At 36.0% G+C, this 19,143-nt stretch overlaps 1 protein-coding gene across 1 annotated transcript in view; it reads left to right on the top strand.

The window, feature by feature from the left end:
• diaph3 (diaphanous-related formin 3) overlaps positions 1-19,143 on the top strand; it is a 352,867-nt gene that overhangs the window by 132,207 nt on the left and 201,517 nt on the right. The window contains exons 13-17 of the mRNA XM_051123390.1: positions 220-338; positions 412-476; positions 1,745-1,849; positions 8,063-8,374; positions 12,409-12,523. Coding sequence (XP_050979347.1) covers positions 220-338; positions 412-476; positions 1,745-1,849; positions 8,063-8,374; positions 12,409-12,523 — 716 coding nt within the window. The remainder of the gene's footprint in view (positions 1-219; positions 339-411; positions 477-1,744; positions 1,850-8,062; positions 8,375-12,408; positions 12,524-19,143) is intronic.

Raw genomic sequence — 19,143 nt, 5'->3', positions numbered from 1 at the left:
CAGCATTGCAGATTTAAAGGACTCAGTCATTTTCATTGCGCCAGTTAATAGCTTGTATAAGCCAGTATCGCTACTGTCAGAGGATTTAGAGTTAATTTAACAATTTTTCTCATTTTGTGCCTGAGTCAGTGGTACCGTATTCCCAAAAAGATAATACAACGCATTGATTTTTCTTCTCTCCTCGCTCTTTCGTATTCTCTCTTGTTCTGTGTCCTCTAGGCCTCAGTATTTTAAGATCATAGAGGAGTGTGTCTCTCAAATCGTCCTCCATCGTAGCGGCACAGATCCCGACTTTGCCTACCGCAAGCGTCTGGATGTGGACTTCAGCCATCTGTTAGGTGCGTATGCTTTTATATTTAAGCTGGTTAGTCTGTTTACTTTGTTTCAAATCTCTCCATGCTTTCTCTGTAGAGGTGTGTGTGGATAAAGCCAGGGCTGAGGAGTTTGAACAGAGGGCCTCAGAGTTAGCTCAAAAGGCAAGTGCCCTTTTCCCTTCTCTTTATCTTCCACCCCTCCCTTGTTTTCGGATTCTTTCTTCTCACTCTGGCTCCTCTAATGAAGTATGCGGCCTTTGAAGACCATTCACGACCGCACCATTTAGCTTTCTTTAATTAAGGCGAGATTACTTGAAATCGTTCAAACAGCCATTTGTAATTAACAGTATTCTGAGATTAAAAAGGCCCCTGTATTGATTGTTGGGAACGTTCCTTTATAATTGTGGGCCGGAATGTACGTGGTCGAGGGCAACAGATCTATACATGCCAAACCACAGCTCTTTAACTACATCCTTTTCAGATAACTAGTTAACTTTTAAAAGAAGCAAAAACACTGTTTATGGTTCTACATCTAGGAAATTAACTTGATCAATCAAATAAACTTAGCTGAACTTGTTGGGTTAGGATGGACGACTAGTCATACTAAAGTTAACTGTTTTTTTTTATTATTAAAAAAACAAACACATATTCTCAGGGAAATGCAGTGTAGATGTGAAATTTTACTTATAGTCAGACATTTTTTTAAAAGAAAATTTCTTGTAAGAAAGCTATTTTTTTAGGACTAGTTCTCTGGTTATTTGTAGTATATATATTTTTTTCAGTACATTACTGTTTGGGGTCAGTAAGATCTGTAGGGCCCTATGAAATACATTTTTTTTTTTTTGTCCCAAATTCCATTTTTTTTTTTTTTTTTTTTTTTTTTTCAAATTCAGTTTTTTCTCATTTTTATTTTTTTCTGGATTTCATTTTTTTCCATTTTAATTTTATAGACAGTTTTTAATGGTTAAATTAACAAATATTAATCAAAATCATGTCTAAATAATTGAAATCATAAAACGTACACAGTTGAACACCAGTTTAATAAAAGTTTAACAAAAAAATGCTTGTTTAAGGTACTATAAAATACAAATTTTCAATTCCCAATTTTTACTAAATTCAGTTTCTCACACGCTCCAGTATATAGTAAACAAAACTGTGCGTATAGGGCCCTAGATCTGTTTTAGAAAATATGTTATGCTTATTTAATGCAGTAACTTTTTTCATAGCCCTTTAATTGAATTTGATGTTTTGTTTTTGTTTCATACTAGTGTAATTATCATTCGTTTTACTAACTAGTTTTTTTGGCTTAGTCCATAAAGCTAACAGAAAAAGACATTTGAGAAGTGTTCATACAGCAGCAGGAATGGTTATGTTTTTGTCTGTGCTTCTTTTTTGTGTGTCATCTCTGTTGATATGGTTTTGCTCTTCAGTTTGATGAGGAGTTCCTGGGCAGACAGGAAGCTCAAGCCCAACTGTTGAAAAGAGAGGAGAAGATCAATGAGCTGGAAGCTGAACTTCAGGCCTATAGAACCCAGGTACCTATGCTGTTCTCTCTCTTTGTTTTGGCCAGTTCTGTCATTTTTTTGATGGCATTGCTGCTGGAGTTCTTTTCTTTTTCCTTTCTCACTGTTGGTTTAGTCACTGCTGTCTCTTCTTCTAGTTTCTGTTTGTTTAGTTCTTTTTGGAGGGGTTCAAGCGCGTAGCGTGGAATGGTCACGAATCAGCGATCTCCATGTAAAACCGATTGTGCAGACCAAACCGTAGACCAAAGTTGTAGAGACTTGGAGGGATGGTAATACTCACAGCCGACAACGTGACCAAGGCTTGCCCCGATTGACAAGTGCAAAATTGCTCATAACTCCTAAACTGGCTGTAGTGTCTTATGTTGTTAAAATCTATGGATCATGCCGGACAAGCACACGCATCAGATTCGATCACGAAATTTTAGGGTATTTTGGATGTTTTGAAAAACCTACTTTTGCGAACTAGTCCTAGATTTTTCACCCGATCGGAACTAAACCAGCGCATACAGATTCTCTGCCGAGTGAATATTAATAGTTATCAAAAAAAAACTTGCCGTCGCAAAGAGGCACCAAAACGTTCAAAAGGGACAGGGCCACTTTTAGTAACATGCCTAGAACTCCTGAATGGAGTGAGATATCTCCACCAAACTCAGAACACTTACGTAAGAGCTCATTCACATGACAAAAATCACGGAGCTTGACAACTTGGTGGCGATATAAAAGGGAAAAAAACATATAAACGGCTATAACTGACCAACCATTTGTCCTGTCAACATGAAAATCGGTGTGCACAGTCTTGGTCCAAAGTGCCACAAGTGTCTACAAGGACATTTGTGAATCTCAAAACACTAGCCACCACTGGCTGATGAATTTTGAGCACCTGTTGGACGAGGATAATGGAACGATACTCAGTGGGTCTGTTTGACTCACAGCCCCAAAGGTCTGAAAGTAATTGTACGTTGTCTTTCGCACATATGTTACGATAGAACTCCTCATTCTGGACATCTTTGCCTCTAGAATCAATACTCTCAAACAAATTGTTTGTTAAACAACTGAGAAGATGTAAAAAAAAAAAAAAAAAAAACTACTTTTGCGCACTAGTCCTAGGTTTTTTGCTCAATCTGGAACAATACCACTGCCGTACAATTCTCTGGACTCTCTAGGCCCATAATTATCAAAATAATGTTGAAGTTTACCCTTTGAGCTATAACTGGGTCATTTAGAAAAGGGGCCTACCAAAATTTACCCCCAAAAACTCAAAACTTCACAAAACCCGCTCAGCACATGTGACAGGTGAATCCAAATAAGCATGCAAAGTTTTAAGGGGATCGGACCACAACTGGCGCTATAACAGTCATAAATGTTTTTCTATGGTAAATTACCTGGATTTGCCAAAAATGCTTATTTAAATCATTGATTTATGTGCTTACAAGCTTGCTAAATAATGTCTTTTTTCATATGTGCTTAAATGCCATAAAGCGCTTGAACCCCTGTAATCGCTGCTTGCAGCTATATATCTTTCTGATATTGCTTTGTTTCTGTCTTTGAGTCTATCTTAGTTTGGTTATTTGACATTAAATGTTGAGAACAGAAGATCATGACAGTAATAATCACAATGATTAAGCCAGTTGTGTATCTGTTTTCTAAACTGACCAAATAAATTTGTTTGTGCCAACATAAAACAAACACATTTTCAGCAAGAACTACTCAGCATTTGCATAGAGACAATGTGAAACTGACTCAAATTCAGTCGTCATTCAGGCCAACCCGAAAGGCTAATTCACTAGATGGCAATGTTACTACAAACTGGGTTGAAATCGAAATGTTGTGCCCTTGGCCAGCAGTTTGTTTAGATGCACACAAGCAATGCGGGCACATCTGTTCTCCCTGGCCAATCTGTCCTGTTAGCTGTGTGTGTTTTTGTTCCCCCAGTCCCTAATACACACTTCTCCCACTATACCATGACAATTATCCCACGTCCTCACATTATTCCGTCTTTAAAAAGAAAGTGTGCCAAGTATACTCATCATGCCCCTTACTCTTGCTCTGCACAAACATTTTTTTTTTTTTTTTTGGAGCTGACATCAAACTTGTTTACAGCTTTTGCACTTCTCTCTAATAGAGACTGGCACAGTCTGCCCTAATGTTGTCTCTACTTCACCCTGAACAGCTGCTGTAAGAGAATCTGCTGCTTTATAGCCCTGATCTTAGTTACTCAATTTTTAATCAATAAATCACAAAGTCTTTTTCAAGACTTCAAAACTTTTAAAGATATAGATTTTTTTTGGTAGTGATATACAATGCTATACAGTGGCCCTTTTGCTGTCTTTTAAAATGTTTTTTTCATATAATGATTTTTGTTGCATAATGCAGAATAGGGATGCATAATATATTGGCACCGTATTAGTAAAGTATCGGGTGTTTGGTTTTTAATGAACCCTGAGTCAGACCATATAATTTCTTTGGCATATTTTAAGATTATTTCATCAGCATTTCACACTTATTTAAAAAGATAACAATGGTTAATGGCAAAAACAGTGCATTTTGTCTGTAAAATCATATAACGGTTAGTGCTGATTTATAAGATCATATACGTTAGCATTGGTTTATAATACAAATAATAAAATATCAGTTACTGGTAATAGTCTTTGTGTCTATATGCATCTCCTTTTCTGTCCACAGACTCAAGACTCCTCCGTTTTTTTTTTGTTTTTTTTAAACGGATCCTGAACCCCTCACACTGACATGACAAATAGGGCATCAACTGAACAGTTTGTTTGATCAATTGCTTTTTGGCTCACCAGGCTATCATCGATAGAGCAGATCAATTCTTAAATAATGGTGGCCAATGAGCGAAGTGAAAGTTTGGAGTGCAGGCAGTTAAGCTGATCCATCTCTTTGGGGTGCGATCGTTTGCAGCAACGCAAAACGTAATCACCCAGTCAATTCTCAACGTATGCAGGAGCGTCAGTCATGCTGACTCTTAGCCTGTGAATTATCAGGAGGCCGGCATGTGCGCGGTTTGAATTAGAGCACACCTACTTGTTCAATAAACCCCCCCACCCCCCAACTCTTGTAGCTGTTTGCCATTCAGGATGAATAGTGTGAATACCCCAGAGTAATGTATCGCACTTGTTTTCTCTGAATCTTTGATGGAGGTCTGAGGTGGAGGTGTTTTGAGCGGGGAAAGGGTTATGGTTTGATTAATCTTTTATATTTACTTATCTGCCTGAGTGAATCTGGAAGGACAGGTAGTGTATGTGTCTGTTGTACTCGAATGTAACCTTACACCTCAAAGGATCTTTTATTTTTATTTGCTTTCTCGATTTTCATCTGGTATTTCCATGACAATGCTGTGAGCTTATTGCAAGGATGATTTCTTTGGAGTTACATAGGGTTTAAGGACTTTGCTCAGTGATGCAGTTGGTGATGGATTCGTACAGCGATCAGAGCTGGAAACTTTCTATTTACTTACTGTGAACCTTAACCACTAAATCACTCCATCACCCAAAAGTGCACTTCTATTGTAGCCAGCAGGACTCAGAACTGATATTAGAAACCTGAATAGATTTATGGTTTATATATTTGCACAGAGGCTAAAATATTAGCATAAATTCACTTCCGAGTCTCTTTTGTTTTCTCTTGCTGTCATCTTGACTATTTTGTTTATTTTCTTCCTTATTGCTTTTCTTTCATTTTCTTCTTTCACCTTCTTTTTTTATCCCCTTGTGTTAAAGTATGTTTATTTTTATTCTGAATGGTTAAGTTAATGATAATTTATAGCTATATATTTGCATTGCTAATTAATGTTCATTTGGTAATTATCAACTTAAAAGTGTTTTTGTGTAAAAAAAAAAAAAAAAAAAGTTATTTAGATTAATAAATGCTGTCAAATTATTGTTCATTGTTAGTCTTGAACTGAAATGAAGCTTATGAAACTTGTGAAATGTTATTTAATATGGTTCCAAAGTTTGGGGTAAGTATGGTAATAAATATATATTAAAACATAAATGGTATGTATACAATATTAAATAATAATTTTATAGTACACTTGAAAATGCAGTGCTAATATTTACACTATTAGTTTTTTGAACTGTGGTTGTTTAAAAAAAAAAAAAAGACTCTTCTGCTCACCAAGCCTGCATTTATTTGATCTAAAGTACAGCAATCTACAATTTTTGAAATATTTGTATTATTTAAAATAACTGTTTTCTATTTGAATATATTTTAAAATGTTATTTAATTCTGTGATTTCAAAGCTGAATTTTTAGCGTCATTATTCCAGTCACTTGATCCTTCAGAAATCATTCTAATATTCTGGTTTGCTGCTCCAAAAATGTTATTATTATGATGATGAAAACAGCTGAGTAGAATTTTGTTCAGGTTTCTTTGATGAACAAAGTTTAAAAGAACAGCATTTGTCTGAAATAGAAATCTTTTGTAACATTATAAATGTCTTTATCATCACTTTTGATCAATTTAAAGTATCCTTGCTAAATAAAAGTATGAATTTTTATAATTTCTTTCCCTCCACAAAAACAAAAACACAAACAAAATATATACTGACTCCAAGCTTTTGAATGGTATAGTGTATAATGTTACAAAAGCTTTTTATTTTAGAGAAATGCTGATATTTGGATCTTTCTATTCATCAAAGAATGGTGAAAAATGTACTGTTTTAAATATTGATGATAATAATAAAAAAAGTTTCTTGAACAGCAAATCAGCATATTTTAATGATTTCCGAAGAATCATGTAACACTGAGGACTGGAGTAACAATGCTGAAAATGTAGCTTTGATCACAGGAATAAATTGCACTTTAAAATAATTTCGAATAGAAATCAGTTATTTTAAATTCTAAAAAATAGTTCATAATATTACTGCTTTTGCTGTATTTTGGATAAAATCAATGCAGGCTTGGTGAGCAAAAGAGTCTTCTTTAAAAAACAATAAAAAACGTACTGTTCAAAAACTTTTGACTGGTAGTGTATATATTATTATTATTTTTTTTTTTTTACTTTTATATAGGAGTTTTTAGCTATTTTAAACCTAAAATCAGCAAGCTTTTTATGGTGGGGTGCCAGCAAGTAAGTATATATACTGTCAGTATTGTTTTTTATATATTTAAAAAAAAAAAAATGCTGTTGTGCTGAACTTTCTATTCATCCCTTAAAGGAGAAGTTCACTTCCAAAACAAAGATTCACATGTAATGTACTCACCCCCTTGTCATCCAAGATGTTCATGTCTTTCTTTCTTCAGTCGTAAAGAAATAGTTTTTGGAGGAAAACATTTCTGCATTTTTCTCCGTATAATGGATTGCTATGGTGCCCCGATTTTGAACAAAATGCAGTTTAAATGCGTCTTCAAACGATCCCAGATGCAGTTGTAAACGATCCCAGCTGAGGAAGAAGGGTCTTATCTAGCGAAACGTTTGGTTATTTTCATTAAAAAATCTACAGTTTAAATACTTTTTTAATCTCAAACGCTCTTCTTGCCTTTCTCTCCATGAACTCTATGTATTCTGGCTCAAGACAGTTAGGGTATGTCGAAAAACACCAATCATATTTTCTCCCTCAACTTCAACAAACATTTCAAAATTATCCTACATCGCTGCAGAAGTACCGACCCAGTCTTTGCAAAGTGAACATGCAGAGAAGATCAAATGCCCTTAACAAAAAAGGTAAACAGCGATATAGGACGGTTTCAGAGTTAAGGGAGAACATGAGATGGGAGTTTTTCGACATACCCTAACTGTCATGAACCGGAACAAAAACAGGCAGAGTAAGAAGAGACGTGCGCTTGACATTAAAAAGTATATAAATTGTATTATTTTTATTATTTAGACCCTTCTTTCTCAGCTGGGATCATTTACAACCGCATTTGGGATCATTTGAAGCCGCATTTAAACTGCACTTCGGAAGTTCGAAATCGGGGCACCATAGCAGTCCATTATATGGAGAAAAATGCTGAAATGTTTTCCTCAAAAAACATAATTTCTCTACAACCGAAGAAAGGGGGTGAGTACATTATATGTGAATCTTTGTTTTGGAAGTGGACTTCTTTAAACAAAAATATTAAGCAGCACCACCAACATTGATGCTAAAAAGAAATGAAAAAATTAAAGAAAATCTTACTGACCTCAAATTCTTTGAACAGTGTTCTCAGGTTGTTTTAGGAAAAGGAACTGAATTAATATGAAGCTTTTTGTCTCTTGTTTTGATAGTTTGGAGCCGTTCCAGTGGTGTTACCTTCAGTGCAGTCTGTCCCGGCCTTGTCTTCAACTGCCTCTTCCTCATGTCCCCCTGCCCCACCTCCTCCTCCACCTGTTCCTGGAGTTCCAGGTCCTCCACCCCCTCCACCTCCACCGCCTCCACCAGGCTGTGCCTCCATGCCCGGGATGCCTCCGCCCCCCCCTCCTCCTTTGGGACTAGGCGGCCTGACGTCCTCCTCAATCCAACACGTGTTGCCTTTCGGCCTAAAACCCAAGAAGGAATTCAAGCCAGAGACTTCCATGAAGCGCCTCAACTGGTCCAAGGTAACATTATTTTGTGCCATAAACAAGTCTTTAACTTCACTCAATCCCCTGTGGGACAGAATCTAACTTTGGCGCTGAGATGTAGTGGCGACAGCAGCATAAAAGGACAGATGTTTGCAAAGTAACTGAAGAAAACTTCTTCTGTTTTCTGCCAAGCGTCATTAAAGCAAATGTTGCTGCGTTGTGAAGGATCACACTTTACTGTGTGGCTGCCTGCTCTCGTTTATCGGCAGATGTTGCGGTACGATGTCTTTCAAGTTTGTTAGTTTATAACATTACGATTAATATTTAATCTCTGTCCTTTTTGCCACTTTCATACAGATGTTTTGAAAGAATCCGCCATATGCTTCATTTCATCCAAAACCTGTTTGTAATTAGCCATTAGGAGGACAAAAAGAAGCTCTTTTAAACAGCTGCTTGAGAAACAGTCACCATACAATATTCATGGCTTCTGACCCAAGACTTTTATCACTCGTTAACAAGAGCTTTGCAGCTCACAAAGCCAAAGACAAGACAGCTGGTGCATCATGGGAAACATGCCACCCTGTGCCCGTCAGAATGGCTGAACGTAGCAGCGCATGTTTGCTTAATCACACACGCGGTCGGAAACGTGGGTTAATCGCTTCTGCTGAGAGGCTGCTCTTCAGGCTCATGTTCAGTCCGCTCCTGATTGTTTGATTTCTTTGAACATGTCCTCATGGAGCAGATTTGAAGAGCTGTTATTGGATCAGGTATTTGGCAGGAGTGTGAGGTCTGTTCATTAGCGCAGCCGGTCCCATTGATTACCCTTTCAGTCTTTATCTCAACAAGAAGACTCCATTAAACTGATCATCCCACAATGCTCTGCTCTCCCCCAATGTTTCCATGGCTTCTTTTCAAACTTCCAGATTAGATCTTAAAGCACCACTAAGACACTGTTTGTGTCTTAATTTTGTCTTAATGTCTCATTGAGTCAAATTTTTTTTTTCGGTCTTCACCCTTTTCTTTCTTTCTCCCTTCCTTTTTTTGATTTCTTTCCTCTATTTCCTGTAATTGTCTTTCTTTTTTTTTCTTTTATTCTTTTTTCTTTCTGTCTTTCTTTCTTTCTTTCTTTTTACCTCAGTTGCTTTTCTTTTTCCTGTCTTCTGTACTACTTTCTTTTTGCTATTCGTTTTTCACTGTTGCTTTTCTTTTTCTTTCTTTCTTTCTTTCTTTCTTTCTTTCTTTCTTTCTTTCTCTTTCGTTTCCTTTTTTATTACCTCATTTTTATTACCTGCTTGTTTCCTTTTTTTTCTGTCTTCTGTACTTTTTTTTTCTCAATTTCTTTTTGCCATTTGTTTTTCACTAATTTGCTTTTCTTTCTTTCTTCTTTATACTTTTACTACTTAAATTCCTTCTTTCTTATTATTGTCCAGTGTTCCCGCGGGTCCTTAAAAAGTCTTAAAAAATCTTAAATTTAGTTTATCAAATTTAAGGTCATAAAAAGTCTTAAATTGTACAAGAAAGTCTTAATTATGATTAAGAGGTCTTAAATTTTAGGCATGGGAAGACCAGAATTGCGATACAGCTTAGTGTCACGATTAAACTTCAAAAGGCTATGATTTCGTTAAATAAACATGAGCGCTGCACGTTCAATGTCCGGTGCTGAGCTGCTTTGTGTACTGCGGTTACCGGGGAAACGCATGGGTTTGCAGTTCCGAATGCGCCATCTGCTGGCAGAGATTGAATGTGCATTTTCAAGAAGTCTGTTGTTTTGAGTAGGGTATTCTTACAATACAGGAGGCTGTAGTTTCAGGACCGCATTCCTAGGACCCTGTAATTTTTTTTTTTTTTTTAAATTATTTATTTATTTATTTTATTTTATTGTATTTATTTATTTGTCATATGTATGCATTAACAGCTCATACTATTTATAGCAGTTGCTATTCAATTCTGTATATTATTATTGTTAAGAAAATACTGAATGTAGTTGTTTAATTGTATACACTTAATTATTGTCCTAACCAACTCCTAATCCTAAACTTACCCCTGGGTAACCCTCTTGAAATATTTTACCTAATTTATTTCAATATATTCTAGACTTCAGTTCATTAGCCGCTGCGCTTCATGTCTGACGTGTGACCCACTTAACAAAGTGAAGTAAACAGTAAAACAATTGCCATACAAATTAGTGTGTTTATTAGTACTTTAATAAGTTTAAAATAATTTGAATACAAATACTAATTTACAACCTCCAGCAGCACAGTGAACTGTTTTGGACAGTTAAATGGGCTAAATGGAAATTGCTACCCCTTGAACACTCAACTTTATGTCAGCTTTTACATTAAAAATAAGATGGAAAGATAAAAAAAAAATTAATAGTTTCAATGGATCTAGTCTTTGCGTCTGTTTGATGTTTCTTTGTTGGAATGGAATTGCTAGATGGCACTGTTTCAAAAAATAGGGTCCCAGAAATGTGGTTTTGCAGGAACATAGTATTGTGGTTGTTTTTGTTCGGACCAAAGTGAAAAGCGACCCATATTTTTACCCTGCAAACACGCAGAGCTGTAAATGTGAACTGGTGGATCATTAAGAAGATAATTCATCATAAAAATCTAAACACTAACATGTATTTGTATGTTTTTTAAATTGATATAATAATTTATTGATAATAGTTATTTCAATTAATATAAGTAATACTTTTGACTCATCTATTTTCTTAAAAATTGATACTTTAAAGAAATGTGAAATGTATCACTTTATAAAACCTTTTGTTTTTGTGAAAAATCTGAACTGTAAATCAGTTTTTACAGTAGTTTACAGTCATTTTACAGTTTAATATTTAACCATAGACATTGCCTTACCCTGCTCATATGGTATTAATTTTATTTGTGCAGGTCTTAAAAAAGGTCTTAAAAAGTCTTAAATTTGAGCTTAAAAATCCTGCAGGAACCCTGTTGTCTTCTGTAATGCTTTTCTTTCATTGTTTTTCGCCATTTGTTTTTTGCTATTTTGCTCTTTCTTTCTTTCTTTTTCTTTCTTTCTTTCTTTCTTTCCTTTTATCATCTTCTGTAATGCTTTTCCAGTATTTTTTACCTATTTGTTTTTTTGCTATTTTGCTTTTGTTTTGTTTGTGTAGGGTTTTCTTTCTTTCTTTCTTTTTTCTTTCTTTCTTTTTTTCCGCTTTTAGTGCTATATTTCCTTCTTTCCTTTGATCATCTTCTGTAATGTTTTTCTTTAAATTTTTTGCTATTCTTTTTTCGCTATTTTGCTATTTTCTTTCTTTCTTTCTTTTTTTTTTTTTTTTCTTTCTTTGTCTTTCTTTCTTTCTTTCTTTCTTTGTGCTTTTACTACTTCATTTTTTTTTATTTTATCATGTTCTTTAATGCTTTTTTAATTTTTTTTGCCATTGCCTTTTTTTTGCTATTTTGCTCTTTCTTTCTTTCTTTCCTTTCTTTCTTTCTTTCTTTCTTTCTTTCTTTCTTTCTTTCTTTTTTCTTTCTTTCTTTCTTTCTTTCTTTCTTTCTTTCTTTCCTTCCTTTCTTCCTTCTTTTGTTTTCTCTTTTACTACTTCATTTCTCTTTCTTTTTATTCTCCTCTATATTACTGTTCTTTCAATATTTCCTTTTGGCCGTTCATTTTCACTAGTTTGCTTTTGTTTCTTCTTTACTTTTTTTTTTGTTATTCCTTACCCCCTTAAATGATGATCACCAGTTTGTGTTCTCTCAGTGCAGTGATTCATGGGTGTTTTATGTGTGTGTGTGGCCTGAGCGTGGCGATGTGTGACTGGAGATCTCGGCCCTGTGTTTTCACGTACTGAGACGACTGAGAATGAGCCTCTCCAGGGCTGCATTCAGCTGTCACACACACTGACATGTAGGAGAACAAAATAAAGACCAGCGATAGAACACAGTATGAATATTTGAATAGGTTTCCTCTTTACTTTTTCATAAACCACCTTTCTGTTTATGTGCCTCACGTTGCTTAGCAACTCCAGCATCCTGACCTCCCATGATGTGTCGTGATGATGTCAGGCCATGATTTTTTTTCCCCCTTTGTTTTCTGTTTCTGTGTAGATCTCACCCCAGGAGATGTCCGAGAGCTGTTTTTGGATCATCGCCAAAGAAGAGCGTTACGAGAATGAGGACCTGCTGACCAGGCTCGCCATTACCTTCGGCACACAGAGAGCTGGTCAGTCGATGTTAACACTTCTATGTAGTCCCTGCATAAATACTGTACTGCATGCAAACAAAGAAAAAAGGGTCAACACATTTGCTTTTCAAAAACTTGGGCTTCCTAGCCATTGTGAAGATACTATTACTTCTAAACATTAAAAAAAGAACTAACCTTGAATTTTTCCTTGCTGTTTGTAGCACCTGTTGCTCTGCATATCTTTCTAAATAATGGCACAACAAATTGCTCACATTTTCACTTTAGTCTGACCTTCAGACTTTATGTGGCACATTTCAGCTAATTGTTTCTTAATTTTTCATAATAATGTTTCTAACTGCAAATTCACAGCCTAAGTGTAAATACAGCAAAGCATTGTTGCTTAAAGTTAGCCAGTCATAAATTAAAGAACTCAAGATATCATAAAGGCCTGTTTAAAGGATTAATTCACTTTCAGAATAGAAATTTCCTGATGAGTTACTCACCCCTATTTCATTCAAAATGTTCATGTCTTTCTTCAGTCAAAAAGAAATTAAGGATTTTGAGGAAAACATTCCAGGATTTTTCTCCATATAGTGGACTTTAATGGTGGCCAAAAGGTTGAAGGTCCAAATTGCAGTTTCAACGCAGCTTCAAAAAGCTCTGCACAATCCCATCTGATGAATACAGGTCTTATTTAGCGAAACGATCGACCTCACCCAGTGACGTAGGCAGAAGTACCTACCGTGTTTACAAAGCGAACATGCAAAGAAAGTCAAAAGCTCTTAACGAAAAAAGATAAAACAACTATGTCGGACAATTCTGAAGTTGGGGGAGAAAATAAAATGGAGGTTTTCACCCTATCCTGCCTTTTGAATCAAAGTTACACAGATGGAGAATTAACCGTGTGTGACTTTTCCAACGTTATTACTCAGTATGTGTGAAAACACGTGCATCACAGAGCTAGTGGAAGATGAGCATTTGTGGTTAAAAAGTATGTAGATTTTAATTTGTTTTAGAAAATGACCAATCGTTTTGCTAGATAAGACCCTTATACTTCGGCTGGGATTGTGTAGAGCCCTTTGAAGCTGCATTGAAACTTCAATTTGGACCTTCAGCCCGTTGGCTCCCATTGAAGTCCACTACATGGAGAAAAATCGTGGAATGTTTTCCTCAAAAACCTTCATTTCTTTTTGACTGAAGAAGGAAAGACATGTACATCTTGGATGACATGGGGGTGAGTAAATTATCAGGAAATTATTATTCTGGAAGTGAACTAATCCTTTAGTTTTAATTGTCCATGATCTTTTTAATTTTAGGGCCAGTTCTACTAAACAGGAAAAAAAAAAAGCACAGAGCGCAATCTCAAAACGGCACAGATGGGAGGGGCAATTTCTGTGGGTGGTTTACGAACAATGCTCAAATTGAAGAACATAGACACAACATTTCATTTACATATCGACCAACGCAATATGCGGAGCGCAGTACATTGAAAAGAACCGGAGGCCAAAAATATGAAGGTTTGCTAGAAGTTTTGATAGACCTGGTATTGCGTGACTCCTAGTTGAGGGTTCCAAGTTGTCTTTTATTTCCTGAAGCAAATTAAAATAACATGGCTTTGCAAACGATATGTTCGGATAATGTGTTCTTCTGGCATTCCAAATATGGCTGTCAACCGATTAATTGATTAATCAGATACAAAATAAAAGTTTGAGTTTGATGTTTTATGTATATATAAATGCAAACACATGTACAATAAATATATATATAATAAATATATATATATATTGTACATAACATTTTTCTTAAGTATATGCATTAATTAATTTTTTGTATTTATATATACATAATAATTACACACAGTACAGTACTCAACCTTTTATTTTGTATGCGATTAATCGCGATTAATCGTTTGACAGCCCTAAATGTATGTGGAAAAATTCCTCTCCCTTCTACCATGTGCTCTCTGTTCTCTGCAGTGCCTCCTCCTAGCAACAATAACTGCAGCCATTTACATCACAAAATAGTTTAAGACATGATTTTTTTGGACGTTAAATAATGCCACAAATGCCACAAATGCAACATGCAAAACATGTTGCGTGATTCATTTGAAAACTCTCCTTCCATAAATTTTGCATCTGGAAAGGGAAACAAATGCATATTCAGGCGCAGAAATAACTGTGTTTGCACCTTTTCAGCACTAATTCTTCACTGCACATCTTTAGTAAAACCTGACAGTACAATTTTAAGCTGTTAGTAAAACTGTCCCTTAAGTTTTTGAATGTTTTATGTTAGCAGTCAACTTTATTGTATGAGGTATTCACGTTTTTTACGAAATATCAGTGTCATTATGTTCTTTGTGTATGTAGTTTTTCCCTATCATTCAGTTTTCTGTCCTTTTTTGCGGTAGGCTGTGTGGAAAGTATTCAGACTTATAATGAACAGCCTGCGATTTAGAAAAATTCAGTTTTTGCCCAAGAATTGGCTTTTTGAAAATGTTCTACCTTCATCAGTCAGTCTTGTAACTGTCCTTGACTGAACTACGTGTGCTTTAGACATTGACTCACAAATTGATGTCAAAAACGATTTTATTTTTGATATTCCCTCCAACACTTCGACTGGACCGTTCCCTGCTGCTGTTACTATTGGGTTTCTGTACCGCTACCCACACACAGACACTAAATAAACCGAAGGGAGTTAGACAAACCAGAAATTAGTTTTGCACCTGGAACAAGGTTTGGATTTAGTCATTTAAGCCACGAGATAATTAAGATCACTCTTTCTCTCTCTCTGTCTAAACCCCCTACTGATGATTTATTCACATTTGCCTTGTTTTGAATAGCTCCGGCATGTTGCTTTACTTGATTTTTTTTTCAATTATTCATATCAGCATTGTCTACCTGTCACTACCTAGCTCTGTATGCAGATATCTCATTCTGTCTCTCTCTTCCGCTTGTCTCAGTACCCACAGGGACGATGTTATGCGACCGAACCTTGAATTATGCACACAGTTTAAGACGTCTAGCTTCAATAGGGCAAATGGTGAAGCGTGTTTTACAAGGTTGTCAGATTGTTTAAATTATAACGGCGTGTGAGGGAGATATTTTACACGCTGGCGAATCAGACTTTAATTATGCGAACGTGCATCATCCTCAGCTCCATCAGGTAAACAAAGTTCATCTTCCTCATTGTGATTTCCACCTCCTCGCTTTCTTCGAAGCTGTTTTATCCATCCATTTACTCTTTCTTGTGAAAACTTTTTAATGAGTTTGCCTCAAACTGCCTATTGAATGTGCGTTTTGTTGTAAGAGAAAGCTTTGAACTAAGCATGTTTCGTTTTATTCTGGATAATGTCATTGCAGATCACTTCAGCTGAGACGACCAAAGTAAAACAACGTGTCAGAGAGAATCTACACATAGATAGTAAATACAATAAATTCAGTGTGACTTTACAGTGGCAGCCACACAACTCTATGGATAAGAACAAAAGCTTGAGATATTTAACGTGCAAAATATACTTCTACTTCTAAAGGGTTAGTGGTGCCGAGTTAGTAGCTCATATGTTAATTCCACTACTTATGTCCAGTGTCTGCTTTCCGCAGGACCACCCGTTTTGCTTTTTCTAACAGCTTTCTAGGTTAGAGTTCTTAGATGGGCGTTATAGACTGGCTCTGCCTCTTAACCCGAAGCAGGATTTGGTCCTGTCAGTCATACGCTCTCCAATCCTTGAGAAATGAAGACAACCTGTCAGATTCCACTTCGCTTTACTTCAGGCCCGAGAACGCCGTGTTCCCCGACGTGATTACAGAACTCATGACAGCCGAAATCCAGACTTCCTCTCAGCGAAGCAAGCGCTCAGCATCTCTGGTCACCCAGGGGCCCATCAGAGTTCTTTCACATCTCACTCACAGATGGACTCCTCTCTTCTGTCTCCTTTCACTCCTCATCAAGTGTCTTTGGGAGCTGCAGCGAGTGCTTTTGTTTCTGTTTTATTTATTCATTGCATTTCTTTAAGGAGCAGAAGCTAACGTTTTGAATCCTCGCGTCAGGATGGCATCGTACATGGCGGCGCGCTGCTCGCCGCTCTTCATCCCGTCTCTTAAGCTCTCTTAATTTCCCTTAAGTGCACCGACATCTGGAGCCCAATTAAACATTAACCAGAAGAATCAAGACTTCTACTCGCTAAAATATTTATTTTCACCACTGCTGTTCGCCGCTGTTATTGTGCTCGCTATTGTTCGTCCCTAAAATGACTGTGCTGATTGAACAGACGCTTGATTTTACAGTTAAAGTCCTGTTATTTCGCCTCATACTCTTCCCGTCAAAGCGGCACATGCAGGAAACAATCACCAGCAGCGGCTTATTAGAGCAAGCTTGCCCTGCCTCTGACTTTCATCAACCCTCTATCACAATGATTCAGGCCTTTGTTGGACCATTGAGTGATTGCTGGAATAGAGCCCACACACAAAAACATGCCCTGCAATCTGCCGCCCTGATACTACCGTCTGCAGTTTCACACGGCTTGCTAAAATTATCCATCAGTCAGAAAGCTCCTTGTCTTCCTCATTGGCATTGGCAGTTTGAGTACAGGGTGTCCAAGGAAACATAGGAGTGCAGAAACAATCTATATGAGGAAAAGGATTGTAGATGCTGTTATATTTGGTCATTCAGTTGACCTACTCTGTTTTAATAGTTTTCTTTCTTTTTTCAGTTATTAGCGCCCTTTGATTTCCGCCACGCAGAAAAAATTCGCCGAATCGCATAATCCAGTCATAAATATGGAATTTACTGTATGACACGCAATGTCACGGAATTTATTTTGGATGAATTAATCAAAATTAGGTCATTACACTTAAATCAAATTGCGATATGAATTAGTATCTCTAAATATTAGACAAAAAGCCTATTAAAAAATCGTTTGTGTTCTGCATGTCTCCGTGTTTGTGAATGGCGCAGACGCACGGTTTCCTTTACTACACACATACTAAAGCTCATGACACTCGCATGATTTCAGTGTCTGCCGTCTCGCCAGATGTGGACATAAATAAATGAACAACATTTCCAGAACCTCAAGTTTCTTCATGAGCATTTTTCTGTTTCTTTTGAGAGAAATATCGTCATGTCAAATATAAGGTATTCACGGCAACCCCTTCAAAATAAAAATTTGGTTTAACTTGAAGACATGTATTACTATTGTTTAGCAGAATGTACGTAATACTACTACTATTATTACTAAAATTGTTCAAACTTAATTTTAACTTTAATAGAACACTCCACTTTTTTTGAAAATAGGCTCATTGTCCAACTTCCCTGGAGTTAAATAGTTGAGTTTTACCGTTTTCGAATCCATTCAGCCAATCTCCGGGGCTTTCTTTGCATAGATCATTGAATCTGATTAGACTGATAGCATCTTGCTCAAAAATGACCATATATAATGATGATATTTTTCATATTTAGAACTTGACTCTTTTGTAGTTACATCGTGTACTAAGATTGATGGAAAATGAAAAGTTGCGATTTTCTAGACTGATATGGCTAGGAACTATACTCTCATTCCGGCGTAATAATCAAGAAACTTTGCTGCCGTACTATGGGTGCAGCAGGCGCAATGATATTACACAGCTGTCAGCTCTGCCGGCTGCAACTCTGCTTCTACACACACTTAGTGGCGGTCACTTTCAGGCGCTGCGTAATATTATTGTGCCTGCTGCACCCATGGTAAGGCAGCAAAGTTCCTTGATTATTACGTTGGAATGAGTGATGATAGTTCCTAGCCTTATTGACCTAGAAAATCAACTTTTAATTTTTTTTCGTCCGTCTTTGTACACGATGTAACTACAGAAGAGTCAAGTTTTAAATAGGAAAAATATCGAAACTCTTTGGTCATTTTTGAGCGAGATGCTAACGGACTAATCAAATTCAATGATCTATGCTAAGCTATGCTAAAAGTGCTACCGCCAGACCTCACACAATATTTCTTTCATGTTATCATTTTAATAGTAACTTTGTTTGCCAAAAAATAAAGTTTGTTTAATTTGATTAAAAGATAAATTAAATTAGTATTTTATTATTTGTAAGTTGTTTTTATGCGTTCAAATAATTAGACATGCTTAAACAGAATTTGGTAATAATAAAACAGAAGGTGAGAAAAATATTTTTGTTAAACTTTTAATAAATTGATTAATAAAATGTAAATTAACCATTAAAAAGAAAGAGTCCAGAAAAATTAAAATGGAAAAACCAGAATCAAGCAAAATTAAAATGGAAAAAACAGAATTTGAAAAAAACAGAAAACAGAACTTGTGATTAATTAGTGACATTCAGTCCAACCCTTCACTGAGTCAGTCATCTGCTAGAATCGGAAAGTTATTCCACTGTCTGAAAGAACTTTTAAAATATGTGCTCTATTTAGTGTCTGATTAAATGTCCTAAAAATGCTTGAAAATGTAATTTAAATGAAATCTAATATATTTTAAATTGCTACATAAGTATATAGTAGTATACACAACTCTTCAAAAGTATGGGGTCAGTGTTTTAAAGCAGTTAATTAATTTTTTTATTTTTATTTACTAAGGATGCATTAAATTGATTGGAAATGATAGTAAAGACTTCTGCATTTATGCAAAATCACAAAAAAATTCTCTCTTTTTTTAAAAAAAGTT

The sequence above is a fragment of the Labeo rohita genome, chromosome 11, assembly GCF_022985175.1.
Source record: "Labeo rohita strain BAU-BD-2019 chromosome 11, IGBB_LRoh.1.0, whole genome shotgun sequence".
NCBI classification, from domain to species: domain Eukaryota; kingdom Metazoa; phylum Chordata; class Actinopteri; order Cypriniformes; family Cyprinidae; genus Labeo; species Labeo rohita.
This window is presented reverse-complemented; position numbering and strand designations above follow the sequence as displayed.